Source organism: Pseudophryne corroboree, chromosome 5, assembly GCF_028390025.1.
Source record: "Pseudophryne corroboree isolate aPseCor3 chromosome 5, aPseCor3.hap2, whole genome shotgun sequence".
Lineage (NCBI taxonomy): Eukaryota > Metazoa > Chordata > Amphibia > Anura > Myobatrachidae > Pseudophryne > Pseudophryne corroboree.
Genome location: NC_086448.1, coordinates 503,385,297 through 503,406,416, shown reverse-complemented (window position 1 = coordinate 503,406,416; position 21,120 = coordinate 503,385,297). Strand labels below are relative to the sequence as shown.

General features: G+C 47.8%; 1 protein-coding gene across 3 annotated transcripts in view; it reads right to left on the bottom strand.

Annotated features, from left to right (window-relative positions):
- Positions 1 to 3,236: 3,236 nt before the first annotated feature.
- SERPINB1 (serpin family B member 1) overlaps positions 3,237 to 21,120 on the bottom strand; it is a 75,744-nt gene continuing 57,860 nt past the window's right edge. For all 3 annotated transcript variants that reach the window (XM_063923040.1, XM_063923042.1, XM_063923043.1), the window contains 2 exons: positions 16,409 to 16,576; positions 3,237 to 3,730 (listed from right to left, as the gene is read on the bottom strand). In XM_063923040.1, coding sequence (XP_063779110.1) covers positions 3,326 to 3,730; positions 16,409 to 16,576 — 573 coding nt within the window. In that variant the 3' untranslated portion in view covers positions 3,237 to 3,325. The remainder of the gene's footprint in view (positions 3,731 to 16,408; positions 16,577 to 21,120) is intronic.

Here is a 21,120-nt window from a genome sequence, read left to right as displayed (position 1 = left end):
CTTACCGCGGCTGCGTTTGACGGCATGGCGGTTGAACGCCGGATCCTAGCAGAAAAAGGCATTCCGGATGAGGTTATTCCTACGCTAATAAAGGCTAGGAAGGACGTGACGGCTAAGCATCATCACCGTATATGGCGAAAATATGTTGCTTGGTGTGAGGCCAGGAATGCCCCTACAGAGGAATTCCAGCTGGGCCGTTTCCTTCACTTCCTACAGTTGGGAGTGACTTTGGGCTTAAAATTGGGGTCCACTAAGGTCCAGATTTCAGCCCTATCCATTTTCTTTCAAAAGGAACTGGCTTCTCTTCCTGAAGTTCAGACGTTTGTAAAGGGAGTGCTGCATACTCAGCCCTTTTGTGCCACCAGTGGCACCTCGGGATCTTAACGTGGTGTTGAGTTTCCTGAAATCACACTGGTTTGAGCCACTTAAAACCGTGGAGTTAAAATATCTCACGTGGAAGGTGGTCATGCTGTTGGCCTTAGCTTTGGCTAGGCGTGTGTCAGAATTGGCGGCTTTGTCACATAAAAGCCCCTATCTGGTTTTCCATATGGACAGGGCAGAATTACGAACTCGTCCGCAATTTCTGCCAAAAGTGGTGTCATCTTTTCATTTGAACCAACCTATTGTGGTGGCTGCGGCTACTCGTGACTTGGAGGATGCCAAGTTACTAGAGGTAGTCAGGGTTTTGAAGGTTTATGTAGCCAGAACGGCTGGAGTCAGGAAACTGAGTCGCTGTTTATCCTGTATGCATCCAACAAGCTGGGTGCTCCTGCTTCAAAGCAAACTATTGCTCGCTGGATCTGTAACACGATTCAACAGGCTCATTCTGCGGCTGGATTGCCGGCTCCAAAATCAGTAAAAGCCCATTCCAGAAGGAAGGTGGGCTCTTCTTGGGCGGCTGCCCGAGGGGTCTCGGCATTACAGGTTTGCCGAGCAGCTACTTGGTCGGGTTCAAACACTTTCGCAAAATTCTACAAGTTTGATACCCTGGCTGAGGAGGACCTTGTGTTTGCTCATTCGGTGCTGCAGAGTCATCCGCACTCTCCCGCCTGTTTGGGAGCTTTGGTATAATCCCCATGGTCCTTACCGAGTCCCCAGCATCCACTAGGACGTTAGAGAAAATAAGATTTTACTTACCGGTAAATCTATTTCTCGTAGTCCGTAGTGGATGCTGGGCGCCCGTCCCAAGTGCGGACTTCTTCTGCAATGCTTGTATATAGTTATTGCTTACATAAGGGTTATGTTATGGTTGCATCAGGTTGGTCTGATGCTCTGTTGTTGTTCAAACTGTTAACTGGGTAAGTTTATCACGAGTTATACGGTGTGATTGGTGTGGCTGGTATGAGTCTTACCCTGGATTCCAAAATCCTTTCCTTGTACTGTCAGCTCTACCGGGCACAGTTTCCTTAACTGAGGTCTGGAGGAGGGACATAGAGGGAGGAGCCAGTGCACACCAGTATTCCTAATTCTTTCTTAAAGTGCCCTGTCTCCTGCGGAGCCCGTCTATTCCCCATGGTCCTTACGGAGTCCCCAGCATCCACTACGGACTACGAGAAATAGATTTACCGGTAAGTAAAATCTTATTTTTTTGAAGTGCCATCCTGTCTGACACTGCAGTGCCACTCCTAGATGGGCCAGGTGTTTGTGTCGGCCACTTGGGTCGCTAAGCTTAGCCATCCAGTGACCTTGGTGCACCTCTTTTTTTCTTTGCATCATGTGCTGTTTGGGCACTATTTTTTGAAGTGCCATCCTGTCTGACACTGCAGTGCCACTCCTAGATGGGCCAGGTGTTTGTGTCGGCCACTTGGGTCGCTTAGCTTAGTCACACAGCTACCTCATTGCACTTCTTTTTTTCTTTGCATCATGTGCTGTTTGGGGACTATTTTTTTGAAGTGCCATCCTGTCTGACACTGCAGTGCCACTCCTAGATGGGCCAGGTGTTTGTGTCGGCCACTTGGGTCGCTTAGCTTAGCCATCCAGTGACCTTGGTGCACCTCTTTTTTTCTTTGCATCATGTACTGTTTGGGGACTATTTTTTGAAGTGCCATCCTGTCTGATACCGCAGTGCCACTCCTAGATGGGCCAGGTGTTTGTGTCGGCCACTTGGGTCGCTTAGCCTAGTCATCCAGCGACCTCGGTGCAAATTTTAGGACTAAAAATAATATTGTGAGGTGTTCAGAATTGACTGGAAATGAGTGGAAATTATGGTTATTGAGGTTAATAATACTATGGGATCAAAATGACCTACACATTCTATGATTTAAGCTGTTTTTGAGGGGTTTTTGTAAAACAAACACCCGAATCCAAAACACACCCGAATCCGCCAAAAATTTTCAGGGAGGTTTTGCCAAAACGCGTCCGAATCCAAAACACGTCCGCGGAACCGAATCTAAAACCAAAACACAAAACCCGAAAAATGTCCGGTGCACATCACTAATTAGCAGCGGTGTGTTTGTCATGTTACATGGACAGTGTTACATGCCAGTGTGGACATGTTACATGTCCACACTGGAAACCCTGAAACCCCTCCAACTTGCTTTATAAGCTACAAGTGGGAAAGGAAGTGATCAGCAGAGGGAGACAGAGCTTATAAGAGGGAGAACTTGTGCTGAACTCATTTAAAATTACATCCCTTTGGTATTCACCAACCAGAGATCAGGAAGGGTGGGCTATTGAAGAATCTCTCCCACCATACACAACCCCCCCCCCTCCCCATCACCATCTCTAGGCCTGCCACTGTCCATGACTTATGAGGTTAGCCTGTACACTGCGCTTGGAAAGATATTTTGGAATGAGGACTGGCCAAAGATCAGAAAGAATTCCAACTCTAGTTCCATAAAAAAAGTTGATAAATTAATGTATAGAGCTTGTCATGTGCTTGCCCGGCTTAAAAAGATATAACCAAATGATCCAGATGGATGTTACAGAGCTCTCCATCACAAGCTATTTTCTCTGCATCTGGCGGAGTTAACTGAAGTTTTCTGGTTGGGATGCAGTCAATATCCCGGCAGTCGGGATCTTGAGGGTCAGAATCTCGGGGGAAGGGGGTTTATGGTTAGGCTGTGGGGTGGTAGGTGTAGAGTAAAATTACTTATCGGGATCCATCAGCATTCTGGCCATCAGGATTCTGCTGTTGGTCTTCTGACTGCTGGGATTTCGTACCCAACCCCTTTGGTTTTTGATAATACATGATACAGTATATAGTTTTCAACAATGAACAGAAATACTATATTGCCTCTAGAACACAGCACTTTATTTTCATATTTGCTTTGCTTTATGAGACAAACATTAGCAGACTTAGTTTGTTTTATCACAATTGATCCTACTATGGAGAGCAATATCTGCCTAAGAAAAGTATGGTGCCGTTTTTATTGTCTCGAATGATGAAAAGAAAGGGATGATCAGCATTGAATTCCTCCTCCCGTGGCAGGCTCATTACCATCGCAATGCCAGCAGTGGCAGCCGCTGCTTCTGTGCCTTCTTCATTCACCTCCACAAAAGACTTGTGGATGACCTCAGACAAGAAAAGATTGCAGGATCCTGACATCCCTGACAGGTCTGCATGACCCTTGTCAAAGACATCCACAATTCCCAGAGTAGACAATGGTGATTTAAGCTTATAAGTGTCTTCTAGCTTGAATTTGGGCAGATGCACATGGACATCAACTGGATACATATTTCCGGGTCCTGTCCATTCTTGGAATTTTTCTAAGGTCAGCTCCTTTTCAAGCTGGAGTTAAACAGAAAAATTGGCCATTAAACACTATCAATCTTTAATTCAGAATTTTAAAAAATTGCTAAATTTTCCTTCTCTGTCTACTCTCATGACTCCATCTCCCCACCACCACACACTTCCACTAACAGTTGATGTCCCCCAAGGGGCTCTGTTCTTGGAACTCTCCTTTTCTCCCTCTATACATCTTGTGTAGGTGAGCTTATCGTCTCTACACTGATGATACTCAGATCTACCTTACCTCCCCTGACCTCTCCATCTCTATTCTCACTCATACCTCCAAATGTCTCTCTGCTACAGTATCTCCAACTAAATGTCCCAGCACTTTATTAAACTAAACATGTCTAAGACTGAGCTAATTATCTTCTCACCCTCCTGCATAACCTCTGTCGAAGTCAGAAAAATGATACATACAAACTACACACAGAGTAGCATTTCTCGGTGGTGGCGTAAAAACGCAAGTGACATATGGAGGCACACCATGCGTCTTTACCACATGCTGTATATAGAATTGCACGGTGTGCGTGTTGCCGCACGGTGAGTGTATATACGGTAAAAGGTGCAATCACTGAGAAGTGCCCTCTTGTACAAAGCTTGGTATGTTTGTTTGAAACAACTACAGACCCTTAATACGGGGTGAGAAGCAGTGGCGGATATGGGGGGGGGGGGGGGCGCACCAAGGCACATGCCCTTCCTGTCGTTTAGAGATTTTTTTTTATACTGCAGACAGCTTCATTACTCTAGGCTGCTGTCAGCCCTCCACTTTCAGCAGCTCCGCCTCCAGCGTTCTGCTTGCTGGGCTAGGCTTGATCTAGATTGGCTCCCTGCACAGTGCACACGTGATGTGCAGTGCAGAGGAGCACAGCAGCGACAACGCGGGTGCCATACTGCAAGTGACAACTCAGCCCAGCCCTCAGCATGGGGCCCGGAGGCTGCTGCTGAGGAGGGGAGTGGATGAGGACGGAGGTCTGCTGCTGCTGAGGAGGGGAGTGGATGAGGACGGAGGTCTGCTGCTGCTGAGGAGGGGAGTGGATGAGGACGGAGGTCTGCTGCTGCTGAGGAGGGGAGTGGATGAGGATGGAGGTCTGCTGCTGCTGAGGAGGGAAAGTGGATGAGGACGGAGGTCTGCTGCTGCTGAGGGGAGTGGATGAGGATGGAGGTCTGCTGCTGCTGAGGAGGGGAGTGGATGAGGACGGAGGTCTGCTGCTGCTGAGGGCTGGGGAGGAGGTGCTGCGAGGAGCAGAGTCGCAGTGCTGGATGGGCTGGGTGTGGACCAGGTGGTGTTGAACTTAGAGACAGCAGAAAGGTCAGTACAGAGGTGAAAGTAAGGAGACTGCTGCTGCCACCTCTGTCATCCACTCCACAGTCACCCACTTACTCCCTGTCACCCTCAGTCTCTCTCTCTCTCTGTCACCCACTTACTCCCTGTCACCCTCAGTCTCTCTCTCTGTCACCCACTTACTCCCTGTCACCCTCGGTCTCTAAATTACCACCAAAAAAAAAAAGATCACTGACTATTGAATTATAATAGTATTAAAAGTAGAAATGCCAGTGGTTTTCAATAGAATAATTTATGCTTTATCACAGTTTAAAAACACATACAAATACATTACAACAAATTATAAAAGGAATTGATTATATCTGAATATATTCATCACTTCAATATATCCAATTCATAGTTTTAGCACAAATGTTAGCACATAGTTTTAGCACAAACTTGTTGCTAAATTGTAACTATATTCAGAGTGTCAGTCACGAATGTAACAACTGTGTGGATGTCCAGACACTTTGTATCTTATTACAATGGCTCTCCGGCTGGGTGGGTGGGATGAGCTGTAAATCAGTGAATATGGGCTATAAATATACTTTGAATTACCAGCTGATCAACATACTCACAGCACATATATGAATGAGTCGCCGATCTGCCCGTATGGAGTCCCAATTGGAATTGCCGCTTGTTCCACTTGTGTGTTCGGTCACCACTTGGCCCTCACACGGAACGGACTACCTTAATTAGGTCAGAGACTCCCCCTGCAGTGAGCGGTGTCATGATGTTGTGCACAGTTCTGAGAGCCGGGCGTCCCCGGCTGTCTTAACTACCGCTAACTTTACTGCTCAAGCTACGGGAATTGTCTGCAGTCTCTCTTTGTCACCCACTATCTCCCTGTCACCATCAGTATCTCTCTCTGTCACCCTCAGTCTCTCTCTGTCACCCGCTATCTCCCTGTCACCATCAGTATCTCTCTCTGTCACCCTCAGTCTCTGTCACCCACTATCGCATTGTCAGCCTCAGTCTCTCTGTCACCCACTATCTCCCTGTAACCCTCAGTCTCTCTCGCTTTCTCTATTTGTCACCCACTATCTCCATGTCACCCACTCCCTCCACGTCACCCACTACCTACCCAGTCACCCACTATCTCCCTGTCATCCTCTGCCTCTCTGTCACCCTTGCTTCTCTATCACCCACTGCCTCCATGTTAACCACTATCTCCCTGTCACCCTCTTCCTTTCACTATCACCTCTGCCACCCATGTCACCCACTGCCTCCCCAGTCATTCACTATCTGCCTGTCACCACTGCCTCTCCCTGTCACCCACTATCTCCCTGTCACTCTCTGCCTTTCTCTGTCACCCTATACCATCACTCACTGTCACCCACAGCCTCCATGTCACCCTCTGCCTCCCTTTCACTATCTTCCTTTCCCTTTCACCCCTGCCTCTCTCTGCCACCCATGTCACCTGCTTCTTCTCCAGTCACCCACTATCTGCCTGTCATCCACTGTCTCCCTGTTACCCACTGCTTCCATTTCACCTCTGCCGCTCTCTGTCACCCACTACCTACCCAGTCACCCACAATCTCCCTGTCACTCACTGTCACTCCCTACCCTCACCCACTGCCTCTCACTGTCACCCTCTGCCTCTCTGTCTCCTACTCCCTTTCCCCATCCCCCTTTCCTGCCACTCACTGCCTCTCCCCCTCACCTACTGCTTCTCCATTTCCCACTATCTTTCTTTGTCACCCACTGCCTCTCACCATCATCTTTTACATCACCCACTGATTCCCCCTGGCATCACCCACTTCCTCCCCTTGTCACCCATTCCCTGGCTTTACCAACTGCCTCTTACTATCACCCACTGCATTTCCATCTCCCACTATCTATCCCCATCATCCACTGCCTCTCCCCTGCGTCACTATCTCCCAATCACTCTCTCTGTCCTATCATAATCTGCCTCTTCAAGGCATCACACTCTTCCCCATTATATGGATACTGCATTCCCTTTGAGAGGTTATACCCTTGTTGCAAGGCCAGTACCACTTTCCCAGGGGCGTTCTTACTTTCTGTGCGGAAAAAATAATACCCACATTTTTTCGCCTGTCATGGTGCACACCCTGTCATTTTGTCCTGGATCCGCCACTGGTGAGAAGGACTAAATGAATACTTCGCAGACTTAGAAGCTTATTGTAGAAAGACGCATACAAACACATTTATAACACACATATTTTGCACATAGTCTGAATACATCATACTTATGTTTTAAATTATATAAAGAAGGTACTATAGAGCAGGAAAACAGTCCTATGTGCCATTCAGGAATGGGACAAGTTGACAATATCATGTTTGGGGTCAAAATAGTCAGAAGAATGTGCGTAATAATCCGGTAGCTGTTAGTAAATTATCGCATATTGCGACAATTAGTTATGATCAATGTTAGATTATAAAGTCACATCGATAAGAACAAAGGACTTCCAGCACAAGCATTTCAGCGGGAACCAAGTGGCTAGCCTCTGTAATAGCATACCAAGATTAAACATCTCCCAATGTTTGAACTGACTAATGATCCATGGTGAATTGAAAACATCCCGCCCCTGGACCAATGCAAGAAAATGAAACTCACTGTTGTATACACCCATTATTTTACTGTATAAAATAGTGACCCAGAATCAGGCAGCTCTCTCATACATTCTCATTCACACAACCACACACACATACACATACACACACATCCAAAAGGAGTCTTCTATCTGATGACTGGCTGCCTGGAACCAGGGAAACTTCCGTATGTATATTGACTGTAATTGTAACTCTCTCATTTAAACACTTGTGTGTTATACCTGCATTAATGTTTTATATCTGTAATGGTGTTTAATACTTGTACTTGCTAAATTAAATCTGATTGTGCGTTGGATCACAATTATCAGTATATGATACCGTACTCTCTTTTATGTAGGTATTAGCATACGCATAATCGCACTGGGGTTTGGTGGGGGGGGGGGGGGGGGGGGTGTAATGCAAATAGACGCAGCTTTAAAATATAGAGACTTTTACACCTCACTTCCCACAATTTCATATCTGTTGACATCACAACCATCTCCTCTAGCTCCCAAGTGAGTTGTCATGGAGTTATCCATGACTTTTCCCTCTCCTTCAAACCACACATTCAGTACATGTCGCAGTTCTGCCATTTCCATCTCAAAAATATCTTAAATATCAGATCCTTTATCACCCTACATGCTACTAAGACCCTCATCAACTCACTAGGCATCTCCAGATTGGACTACTGTAAACTCCTCCTATCTGGCCTCCCTGACATCAGCCTCTCTCCACCCCAATCTGTCCTCCATACTGCTGCCCAGCTCATCTTCCTCTCCAAATATGCTATGTCTGCCTCCCCTCTCCTACAAGCTCTACACTGGCCACCCCCTTCCCCTCCAGAAGCTACAGTAATTCAAACTTCTCACACTCACAAAGCCCTCACCCATTCCAGTGCATTTATGTCTCTCCCTTCACACACCCGCCCTATTCACTCCTCATATGAATATGGCCTCTCCTGCCAACTGATTACTTCCTCCCATTACCGCCTTCAAGATTTTGGCCGTGGTGCTCCTTACCTCTGGAATTCTCTTCCTCTATCAGACTCTCCATCCTCTACAAAAATCCAAAGGGCTATCAAGACCAATTTCTTCACCAAACCCAGCAATCTCTCAGTCTAACCCTCTGTCCCTTGCTCACTATCTACCTCATCTGTGTCACCCCTGTCTGTCTGCCCCTCAACTTTAGAATGTAAGCTCTCATGAGCACAGCCCTTTTCCCTAATGTGCTTTGGCTTCCCTACTAATACTATCATCTACTCCATGCTCCCTTCAATGGCACCTAACCATTGGTATCTGCCACCATGCTGCTTATGAGCACTGATGCAAAAATGTTTATATACCAAGTACTTGTTTTACTTGCTTTGTCTTGTATTTTTAAGTCACTGTTTTCTTGTGTGCTCATGCGTTTATGAACTGGTGCTGTGGAACCCCTGTGGTGCCATATAAATAAAGAAAAAAAATATTACTAATAATGTGGATAATTAAAGACATAAGGTGGGATGCACCAATGCTAAAAATGTGTTCAAACTTCCAAAACTGTCGTTTTCAGAGGTTTGGTCGTTTAGAACATATGCACCAAGCTCTAGAATGCAATACATTCTGGGGCTTGAATGTGGAAGGCATTGCCCTATAGAAGCCTATGGGCTTCTTTACATGATTCTCCCTGAGAGGCATAGGCGTGCACGCAGGGGTGCCTGGTGCGCACAGGCACCCCCTAATGTCCAGCACCCCCCACACGTCATGCCTGCTACTACAGCACGCATGAACACACACTGTGATGATCCATGTGGTGTTATGATTCCAGCACTCCTGGCCAGAGGAGATCTTATGACAATGACCGGAGCACTGGAATGGAATGCTGGGAACGGGAGCAGGAAAGAATAATAGCCCCTGGCGCCCTAACTCTGTTGTCTCACCCGTGCTATCGGAAATCCCTTGCGAGACTATGGTTTCTTGAGCCCTTGGCAGCTGCGTTTGAAGGGCGGATTATGTCTGCCCAACTCCGATGCCCCCCGGTCCTAATGAGAGACAAAGGGAAATCCGAGGCAGGATGATAACAAGAGGACCTCTAGCTAACAACAGGCCAGGGGCTACGAGCTAACTAAAAAACCTAAAGTATGTGCGGAAAAACCGCCAGGGAAAAGGACAACCAAAATCCACTTGTCCAATACTCCTACCCGGCACCGCCGGATACCATAGTGGACCTGTGGAAGCGGAACCATCCGCAAAATGCTCCAAACACAAATAATAAAGGGTAAAGCGGCCGAGCCGCTACACACAGCAGAGCCGCGACTCACGAACACCACTGGATGTTAAACGGTCATCGGTCAGGACTCCAGGGACGAGATGATAACTCCCGAGTACAGGACTTCAGAGGACTGGAACGACCGGATACAGCAAGACTGGAAACAGACTCTCAGCAAACAAAGACAGCATGCAGGAAGCTATTACCGGCGTCTGTGAGAAGCCCTGAGAGTGTATTTAAACAGGAGTCCTCCAATCAGCTGCTGACAGAGCTGATTAGAATGAATGCCATGCAGCTGCCTTGCTGCACGGCCAGAGATCAGGTGCACCTATTAATTAAACAGGACCCGGCAACGGGGAACGCGGTCCGCCAGTGGCGTCCCCGTTGCTAGGGTCCGTGCGGCTCAGCGCGCCCGGCGTCTAGCGTTGCTAGGGAGACAACGGCTGTACGCGCACTGCGCCCCTAGTTGCTAGGCGCCGGGCCGCGCAGACGAGCGGACCCCGGCGCCTAACAGTACCCCCCCCTTGAGGAGGGGTCAAGGAACCCCTAAAGCCAGGTTTCCGAGGAAATTCCCGAAAAAATGCCCTCTTGAGCCTCGGGGCATGAAGATCCTTATCCAAGACCCAAGACCTTTCCTCCGGACCATAGCCTCTCCAGTGCACCAGAAAATAAAGCCGGCCCCGGGACAATTTGGAATCGAGAACCTTCTCCACCAAGAACTCCTGTTGTCCCTGTACATCCACCGGAGATCTACCCTGAGAGATCCTCCTTGGAAATCTACTGGAAGAAACGTATAGTTTCAACAGGGAGCAATGAAACGTATTTCCAATCCTAAGAGATCTTGGTAAACGTAACCGGAAGGCAACTGGGTTGACTCTTTTAATAATAAGAAATGGCCCAATAAATTTGGGTCCCAATCTAGCCGAGGATTGTCGAAGCCTGATGTTACGAGTCGACAACCATACCCTATCTCCCACCTTAAAAGTGCAAGGACGTCGGAGCCTGTCAGAAAATTTCTTCTCTCGAAAGGCCGCTTTTCTGAGAGCAAGGTGCACTTTTTTCCAAATGGCTCTGAGATGGGAGGTTAAGGTTAGCGGGGAGACTGAGGAATGATGAAAAAAAGAATTAGCTCTGGGGTGAAAACCAAAAACTGAAAAGAATGGAGACACTTTAGTGGAGGAATGACAGGAATTATTGTAAGCAAACTTCGCCAACGGAAGAAACTCGGACCAATCATTCTGGAGTTTGGCTGAATACAAACGCAAATACTGTTTCAATGATTGGTTAACTCGCTCGGTTTGCCCGTTGGATTGTGGGTGGTAACCGGATGTTAACGACAATTTCATCTTTAATGAAGCACAAAAACACTTCCAGAATTGTGCGATGAATTGTGGACCCCGATCAAAAACAATATCAGTAGGCAACCCATGAAGTCTGAAAACATGGCGGAGAAACAAAACTGCCAACCCTTGGGCAGATGGCAGTCGGGGAAGAGCAATGAAATGAGCCATCTTCCTAAAACGGTCCACTACCACCTATATGACTCGGAATCCAGCTGAAAGGGGAAGGTCTACCACAAAATCCATGGAAATATGAGACCATGGCCTGAGAGGGACATTTAAGGGCATAAGTTGCCCGATAGGCAAGGAACGGGGAACCTTATGCTGTGCACAAACCTGACATGAAAAAACAAACTCCTTAACGTCTTTAGGAAGACCAGGCCACCATACTGAGCGGGAGACTAACTCCAAAGTCTTAGAGATTCCCGGATGCCCAGAAACTTTGTTATCATGGAATTCAGTCAAAACAGTAGCTCTCAAAAACTCAGGGACGTAAAGACGACCAGCAGGAGTATTTCCAGGAGCTTGGTGTTGAAGCTGTTTTAACTGGGTAAATAAATCTTGTGTGAGGCCTGCCCAAATGACCGAAGATGGAAGTATGGGAGTAACAGGACTGTTATTGTGAACCGGAAGAAAACTGCGTGACAGGGCATCAGCCTTGGTATTCCTGGAACCAGGCCTGAAAGTGATTATGAATTTGAAACGAGTAAAAAATAAAGCCCAACGTGCCTGCCGGGCATTAAGCCGCTTAGCTGATTCGATGTATTGCAGGTTTTTATGGTCAGTCAATACTGAAATGGTATGTTTTGCTCCCTCCAGCCAATGCCTCCACTCCTCGAAAGCCCACTTTATCGCCAGTAACTCCCGATTACCAACGTCATAGTTGGATTCAGCGGAGGAGAATTTCCTGGACATAAAGGCACAAGGATGTAACTCCAGAGACTCCGGATCCTTTTGAGAAAGGATAGCCCCCACTCCAACCTCCGAGGCATCAACCTCCACAACAAAGGGCAATTCCGGATTGGGATGTCTGAGGACTGGAGCCGAGACAAAGGCTTGTTTCAAGGCCCGAAAGGACAACTCTGCTTCACGCGACCAGTTGGTAGGATCCGCTCCTTTCTTTGTCAGAGCTACAATGGGAGCAACCAGGTCAGAAAAAGAATGAATGAACCTCCTATAATAATTCGCAAACCCTAAAAAGCGCTGAATTGCTTTTAAATTGGTGGGTTGCGCCCAACTAAGGATGGCCTGGAGCTTCTTTGGTTCCATGGAAAATCCCTGAGGGGAAATAATGTACCCTAAAAAAGATACCTCCGTGACATGAAACTCACACTTCTCCAGCTTGGCATATAAATGATTCTCACGTAACTTCTGAAGAACCAGACGCACCTGGGTAACATGTTGTTCCATTGATTCAGAATAAATCAGGATGTCGTCTAAGTAAACGACCACGAATTTCCCTAGGAAGTCACGGAGCACATCATTAATGAGGTCTTTAAAAACTGCTGGAGCATTGGACAAGCCGAACGGCATCACCAGGTACTCGTAGTGACCTGACTGAGTACTGAAGGCCGTCTTCAACTCATCTCCAGATTTGATTCGGATGAGGTTGTACTCTCCTCTAAGGTCAATTTTAGAAAAAATCACAGCCGAACGTAGCTGATCAAAGAGTACAGATATCAGCGGCAAAGGATAAGTATTTTTAACTGAGATCTTATTCAGGGCTCTAAAGTCAATGCAAGGTCTAAGCGAGCCATCCTTTTTCTCCACAAAGAAGAAACCTGCACTTAAAGGAGATTTTGATGGTCTAATAAATCCTTTCCCTAGGCTCTCCTTAACATAATCATTCATGGCCGCAGTTTCTGGCCCGGATAAAGCACGTAATCTTACCTTTGGTAATGCGGCACCAGGAATAAGCTCAATAGCACAATCATACGGCCGATGAGGAGGCAGAATGTCCGCATTGCCTTTGGAGAACACATCAGCAAACTCCTGGTATTCCACAGGAATGAGTTCAGGAATTGCAGCTGCTACTCTGACTGGAAACGTAATACATTCCCCATCACAAAAGGTACCCCATTGTGAAATCTCCCCCGACCGCCAATCAATGGTGGGATTATGAAAGGCCAGCCAAGGGTGACCCAGAACTACTGGAACTGCTGGGCAATGAGTAAGGAAGAACTCGATTTTTTCAGAATGTAGAGCTCCTACTGTAAGTAATACAGGGGGTGTACGTAGAGAAATAACCCCATTGGACAGTGGACTCCCATCTAAGCCATGCATGGTGACACACCTACCCAAAGGTAACTGAGGAATGCCTAAGGCCTTAGCCCAAGTTAAATCCATAAAGTTTCCTGCAGCTCCACTGTCAACAAAAGCCGACACCGAAGAACTGAGGCTGCCAAAGGAAACTTTAACTGGGACTAAAAGGGAGTTATTCGAGGAGATAAGCTGCAGACCTAGGTGAACCCCCTCACAATTCACCTGGTCAAAGCGTTTCCCGACTTGTTCGGACAATTACGAGAAAAATGTCCCTTACCCCCACAGTGCAGGCAAAGACCAGAATTTTGCCTTCTGGCTCTTTCTTCAGGAGACAGCCGGGAGAGACCCATCTGCATGGGCTCCTCTACGTCCTCAGGAATGGAATATACACACGGACTTGACCTTACAGGTGCTCCTTTTTCAGCCCTCCGCTCTCTGAGACGACGATCTATCTTAATAGAAAGCTCCATGAGCTTATCGAGAGTCTCAGGAGCGGGGTACTGAAGGAGACTGTCTTTTATAGACTCTGATAAGCCGAGGCGAAACTGACTGCGCAGGGCTGGGTCATTCCAGCCACAGTCGTTCGACCAACGGCGAAACTCCGTACAATAAACCTCCGCAGGATTTCTACCCTGTCTGAGAGCGCGCAACTGACTTTCAGCGGACGCCTCTCTATCAGGGTCATCATACAAGAGCCCTAAAGACCCAAAAAAAGCGTCCACTGACAACAATGCCGGATCCTCTGCTTTTAAACCAAATGCCCAGGTCTGAGGATCCCCCTGGAGCAAAGAAATAATAATCCCGACCCGCTGAGATTCAGTACCCGAGGAAATCGGTCTTAAACGAAAATAAAGTTTACAGGGTTCTTTAAAATTAAAAAACTCTTTCCTATCACCAGAAAAACGGTCAGGCAAATGCATCTTTGGTTCAGGAACTACCTTCGGGGAAGCTCGCAAAAGATCTTCCTGCGACTTCACCCGAAGAGAAAGATCCTGAACCATCTGAGTAAGTTCTTGAATCTGTCTGACTAAGAGCTGACCAGGATTTGGCCCTAAACCTGTAGGATTCATGAGGCCGATAAACTCTCACAAAACTGAATAAGAAAAACTTAAACCCTGTTTAATTTTAAGTTTTGGTATGGCCGGTAATAATGTTATGATTCCAGCACTCCTGGCCAGAGGAGATCTTATGACAATGACCGGAGCACTGGAATGGAATGCTGGGAACGGGAGCAGGAAAGAATAATAGCCCCTGGCGCCCTAACTCTGTTGTCTCACCCGTGCTATCGGAAATCCCTTGCGAGACTATGGTTTCTTGAGCCCTTGGCAGCTGCGTTTGAAGGGCGGATTATGTCTGCCCAACTCCGATGCCCCCCGGTCTTAATGAGAGACAAAGGGAAATCCGAGGCAGGATGATAACAAGAGGACCTCTAGCTAACAACAGGCCAGGGGCTACGAGCTAACTAAAAAACCTAAAGTATGTGCGGAAAAACCGCCAGGGAAAAGGACAACCAAAATCCACTTGTCCAATACTCCTACCCGGCACCGCCGGATACCAGAGTGGACCTGTGGAAGCGGAACCCTCCGCAAAATGCTCCAAACACAAATAATAAAGGGTAAAGCGGCCGAGCCGCTACACACGGCAGAGCCACGACTCACGAACACCACTGGATGTTAAACGGTGATCGGTCAGGACTCCCGGGACGAGATGATAACTCCCGAGTACAGGACTTCAGAGGACTGGAACGACCGGATACAGCAAGACTGGAAACAGACTCTCAGCAAACAAAGACAGCATGCAGGAAGCTATTACCGGCGTCTGTGAGAAGCCCTGAGAGTGTATTTAAACAGGAGTCCTCCAATCAGCTGCTGACAGAGCTGATTAGAATGAATGCCATGCAGCTGCCTTGCTGCACGGCCAGAGATCAGGTGCACCTATTAATTAAACAGGACCCAGCAACGGGGAACGCGGTCCGCCAGTGGCGTCCCCGTTGCTAGGGTCCGTGCGGCTCAGCGCGCCCGGCGTCTAGCGTTGCTAGGGAGCCGGCGGCTGTACGCGCACGGCGTCCCTAGTTGCTGGGCGCCGGGCCGCGCAGACGAGCGGACCCCGGCGCCTAACATGTGGGCCACGCCCCGCGAGATGCCACCAAGCCCAGCATGCTGCACTGCTCATTGCTGTGCTTTAACTGTTCTTCCCCCACACCCCCTCCTGCTGCGCCCACCACCTGGTCAGACTCAGTCTTGTGGCCGCAGAGCACATTCAGTGTCATGCTCTGACAGCCTCGCGATGTGACGTGATGATGTCACACCACATGCCCTCCCCACCCTCCCTCCTCCCACCTGCGCTTTGTCTCAGTTCACATGTGCTCTGCCCTGCCCTGGCACTGCCGACATGCCAGGAGGATTCGGCGCTGCCGCTGAGACAGACAGTTCAGCAGCAGAGAGACAGGACTGTCAATCAATCACCGCTCGCTACATGCTGCAGGGGAAAGAGAGAGGGCCAGGCCAGCCAGGGGGAATAAAATGGGTGTGGTATGGAAGGTAGATAGTAACTAAGTTAACAGTGTCTAGGTCGACCACTATTGGTCGACAGTAACTAGGTCGACAGGGTCTATAGATCGACATGGTCTAGGTTGACAGGTCAAAAGGTCGACATGAGTTTTTTATGTTTTTTGGTGTCGTTTTCTTCGTAGAATAATATGTATCGCACCTCCCAGTGAATCACTGATGAGAGATCACTTGAAAAAGATAAACTGAGATCAATTCAGTCAGAAGGAACAACAGGTGGATCTGCTGCCAACGTTAGGCGGGGGTATATATGTAACCACCGGATCGCTGGTGAGAGTCCACGAACCAGACGGTTCGTGGACTCCTCCTTGTCTTTTCCGTCTGGTTCGTGGATTCTCATGCATAAACCCTTAATAAAAACTACTGATGTAAAAAAAAACAAGCTTACCTTCTGTAGTCCAGTAGTATCATCATCAATGTTGTCTGGCAGGAGGATAATCATACTGAGCTCACCTCCAACATAAGGCAGCTCTAGGATACGGCAATTGACTTCAGAGACGTAGCCGAAGGGAAACTTCTTCAACTGATACATCATTTTAACTGGCTTCTGATCATTCTGAGCAGAAAAGCTGGGAAAGAAAAAAATGTGATTTGAGGCTATTCATGAAAGCAGATTTGGCTATCTCTTATTCTGCTCTGTAGTATAGTTACTGATAGGTACTTATGTTTCAGATTATGGGATGGGATGGAGCAGATTACTCTGCTGCTTCCCGTCCCCTGGTATGTCTTCCTCTCCTCCTGGGCCGTGCAGGGTAGTCGATAAATCACTTTTAGTAAATGAAAGAAACCACAGTAATAACTGACAGGTATCTGAGGAATACGCTGTGGGGTGGGGATACCACAGAGCTGCTGGGGGCATTATTGTCACAGAGGCGCATGTCACAGAGATGATGAGGGCATCATTTTGGGTACATGGGGGCATTTGGGGAACACGCTGATGTAGAGGGGGAGTGCCATGGAGATGCTGGGGGCATATGTGCAACAAGCTGCGGGGGGGTGGGGGTGGGGACTTCGGAGGCACTTTAAGGCACAGAGGGGGCATGTTAGGGATATGCTTGCGGCATATTGGGCAAACAGGAGCTTGTGGGGAACACGATGATGGGGCATGACAAAGTTGCTGGGGACATTTAGGCACATGAGGGCATGGGAAGTACATGCTGCTTGGCTGTGGGCATTTTAGATTTTTTTCCAGTGTTTCTCTCTTTTATAAGTATAGTATATTGTAGAATGGTAGTATAGTGATGTTTTACAGTGTAGTGTAGCTTACAGACAGGTCAGTACTATAGTGCTGGTTATAGAGGTATCAGTAAAGTGGTGTAGGATATAGAGGGGTCAGTGATATAGTGGTGGGTATAGAGGGGTCTGTAATGTAGTGGCGGGTCATGGGGGGGGCACTCGGGCCCGTGCCCCCCCTGTCATTTGTGGCATCCGTCCCCCGACGTTGGCGCCGCACAGGGAGATGACGGGCACCCGCTGAGATTGTGTTACCAGCGGGCGCCCGTCTCTCCTCACCGAAAGCCGGAGGCAGGAGCTCAGTACTGAGCTCTGGCTTCCGGCGCTGTCACTGTGCGGCATGCGCTATGGGAGAGACGTCAGTCATGACGTCTCTCTCATAGTGCTGATGAGAGGACGCCAAGAGAGAAGTACTGCAGCGGTCTGGAAGCGGGAACGGGGCTCGGTAAGTATGATGTTTTTTTTCTTCCTTGGTGCAGCGGGGGCATCTACTGGGGGCAAACTACGGGGGGACATTACTACTGGGGGGGGGCATCAACAAGGGACATTACTACTGGGGGCAAACTACTGGGGGCATTATTACCTGCATCTACTGGGGGCATTACTACTGGGGGATCATCTATTGGGGGCATTACTACTGGGGGCAGCTACTGGGGGACATTTTTACTGGGGGGCATCTACTGGGGGCAAACTACTGGGGGGACATTATTACTGGTGGCATCTACTGGGTGTATTACAACTGGGGGCATTATTACTGGGGGGCATCTACTGGGGGCATTACTACTGGGGGGTCATCTATTGGGGCAAACTCCTAAGGGGCATTACTACTGGGGGCAAACTACTGGAGGACATTATTACTGGGGGGCACCTACTGGGGCAAACTACTGGGGGACATTATTACTGGGGGGCATCTACTGGGGGCAAATTACTGGGGGACATTATTACTGGGGGCATCTACTGGGGGAAAACTACTGGGGGACATTATTACTGGGGGTCAACTACAAAGGGGCTAACTACTGGGGGCAAACTACATGAGGGCATTACTACTGGCGGTGCAACTACAGGGGCATTACTACTGGCGGCGTAACTACAGGGGCATTACTACTTGGGAGCTAAACTACAGGGGGGCCAAACTACTTGGGGCATTACTACTAGGGGCTAAACTACAAGGGGGGCATAACTACACGGGCTAAACTACAATGGGGCAAACTACAGGGGGGCATTACTACTGGTGGCTAAACTACAAGCAGGCAAACTACTGGGGGCATTATCACTGGGAGGCTAAACTAAAGGGGGGGGGGTAAACTACTGGGGTCATAACTGCAGGGGCATTACCACTGGGGGCATAACTACTAGGGCGCTAAATGACTGCGGGCATTACTACAGGCAACATTACTACTGGGGGCAATACGGGCATTGCATAAGGGGCACCACTACTATGGGGTCTATATAAGGGGCACTACCAGTACAGTGTACATTGGATAATGAGCGCTACAACTGTGGGCACTGTATAAGAAGCGCCACCTCACATGCACCGAAGCCGCACTCAAATGTACTTGCCCCTTCCATGGTGCCCCCCTATCATTTTCTTCTGGATCCGCCCCTGGTGGCGAGTATAGAGAGGTCTGTAATGTAGTGGCAGGTATAGAGGGGTCTGTAATGTAGTGGTGGGTATAGAGGGGTTAGAATGTAGTGGAGGATATAGAGGAGTCAGTAATGTAATGTATGGTATACAGTGGTCAGTAACGTAGTGCGGGGTATAGAGGAATCTGTAATGTAGTGTAGGGTATAGAGGGGTCTATAATGTAGTGCAGGGTATAGAGGGATCAGTAATGTAGTGTAGGATATAGAGGGGTCAGAAATGTAGTGTAGGATATAGAGGGGTCAGTAATGTTATGTATGGTATAGAGAGGTCAGTAATGTAGTGTAGTGTATAGAGGGGTCAGTAATGTAGTGCAGGTTATAGTGGGGTCAGTAGTGTAATGTATAGAGTGGTCAGTAATATAGCACAGGGTATAGAGGGGTCAGTAATGCAGTATAGGATATAGATGGGTCAGTAATGTAGTATAGGGTATAGCGTGGTCAATTATGTAATGAACGGTATAGAGGGGTCAGTAATGTAGTGTAGTGCAGGATATAGAGAAGGCAGTCATGTAGTGTAGGGTATAGAGGGGTCAGTAATGCAGTATAGGATATAGATGGGTCAGTAATGTAGTATAGGGTATAGAGTGGTCAATAATGTAATGAACGGTATAGAGGGGTCAGTAATGTAGTGTAGTGCAGGATATAGAGAAGGCAGTCATGTAGTGTAGGGTATAGAGGGGTCAGTAATGCAGTATAGGATATAGATGGGTCAGTAATGTAGTATAGGGTATAGAGTGATCAATAATGTAATGAACGGTATAGAGGGGTCAGTAATGTAGTGTAGTGCAGGATATAGAGAAGGCAGTCATGTAGTGTAGGGTATAGAGGGGTCAGTAATGCAGTATAGGATATAGATGGGTCAGTAATGTAGTATAGGGTATAGAGTGGTCAATAATGTAATGAATGGTATAGAGGGGTCAGTAATGTAGTGTAGTGCAGGATATAGAGAAGGCAGTCATGTAGTGTAGGGTATAGAGGGGTCAGTAATGCAGTATAGGATATAGATGGGTCAGTAATGTAGTATAGGGTATAGAGTGGTCAATAATGTAATGAACGGTATAGAGGGGTCAGTAATGTAGTGTAGTGCAGGATATAGAGAAGGCAGTCATGTAGTGTAGGGTATAGAGGGGTCAGTAATGTAGTGTAGGGTATAGTAGGGTCAGTGGTGTAGTGTAAGTTATAGAGGGGTCAGTCATGTTCTGTAGTGCAGGATACAGAGGGGGCAATCATGTAGTGTAGGGTATAGAGGGATCAGTAATGTAGTGTAGGGTATAGTGGGGTCAGTGGTGTAGTGTAAGGTATAGAGGGGTCAGTCATGTACTATAGTGCAGGATATAGAGGGGGCAGTAATGTAGTGTGGGGTATAGAGTGGTTAGTATTGTAGTGTAGGATATAGAGTCAGTAATGTAGTTTAGGGTATAGAGGGGTCTGTAATGTAGTGTAGGGTATAGAGGGGTCAGTAAGATAGCGTAGGCTATAGAGGGGTCAGTAATGTAGCATAGTGTATTGAGAGGTCAGTGATGTAATGTAGGATATACAGTCAGTAATGTAGTATAGAGGGGTCAGTAATTTAGTGTCAGATATAGAGGGGTATGTAATGCAGCATAGTGTATAGAGAGGTCAGAAAAAATTGTACCAAGTACTTAGTACACTGTTATTGAATTAAGATGCAAAATGCAGGAAAAAGTATGCAGTGTGTGAAGTAACCCATGCCATGATGTGCACTACATACAGTATCCTTATGCTTAAATTGAGATATGTTCATTTAATGTATGGTGTGTGCAGTGGCGGAACTGTGGGAAGCAGTGGAGTCGGCTGCCGCCGGGCTCCTGGCCACAAGGGGGCACATCTCCTCCCCTGCCTGACGATTGCTCGCTTCTATTGCAGACGGAGGAGCTGTGTCAGTGACACGGAAGCTGCCTCCTGTGTATACACTGGCACTGGCTGCAGCTATGGGGAGCTCAAGAGCGCAGCTCCTCCCGGGCCCTGCCAGTTAAGCAAGCCAGCCCGGAGAAGTTCCTCTCTCAGTCTGATGGTAGCCAAAGGTAGGCACTGTGTGGGGGGTGGGGGAGAGGTGTAGTTGGGGGTGCTGGGGGGGGGGGCTTTAATAAATGTTGGAAGCACTGTGTTTTGTGTGTGCATGTTTTTAAGTGAGGTGTGTGTGTATGTGTGTGTGTGTGTGTGTGTGTGTGTGTGTTTTTTTTTAAGGAAAGATGTGTGTTC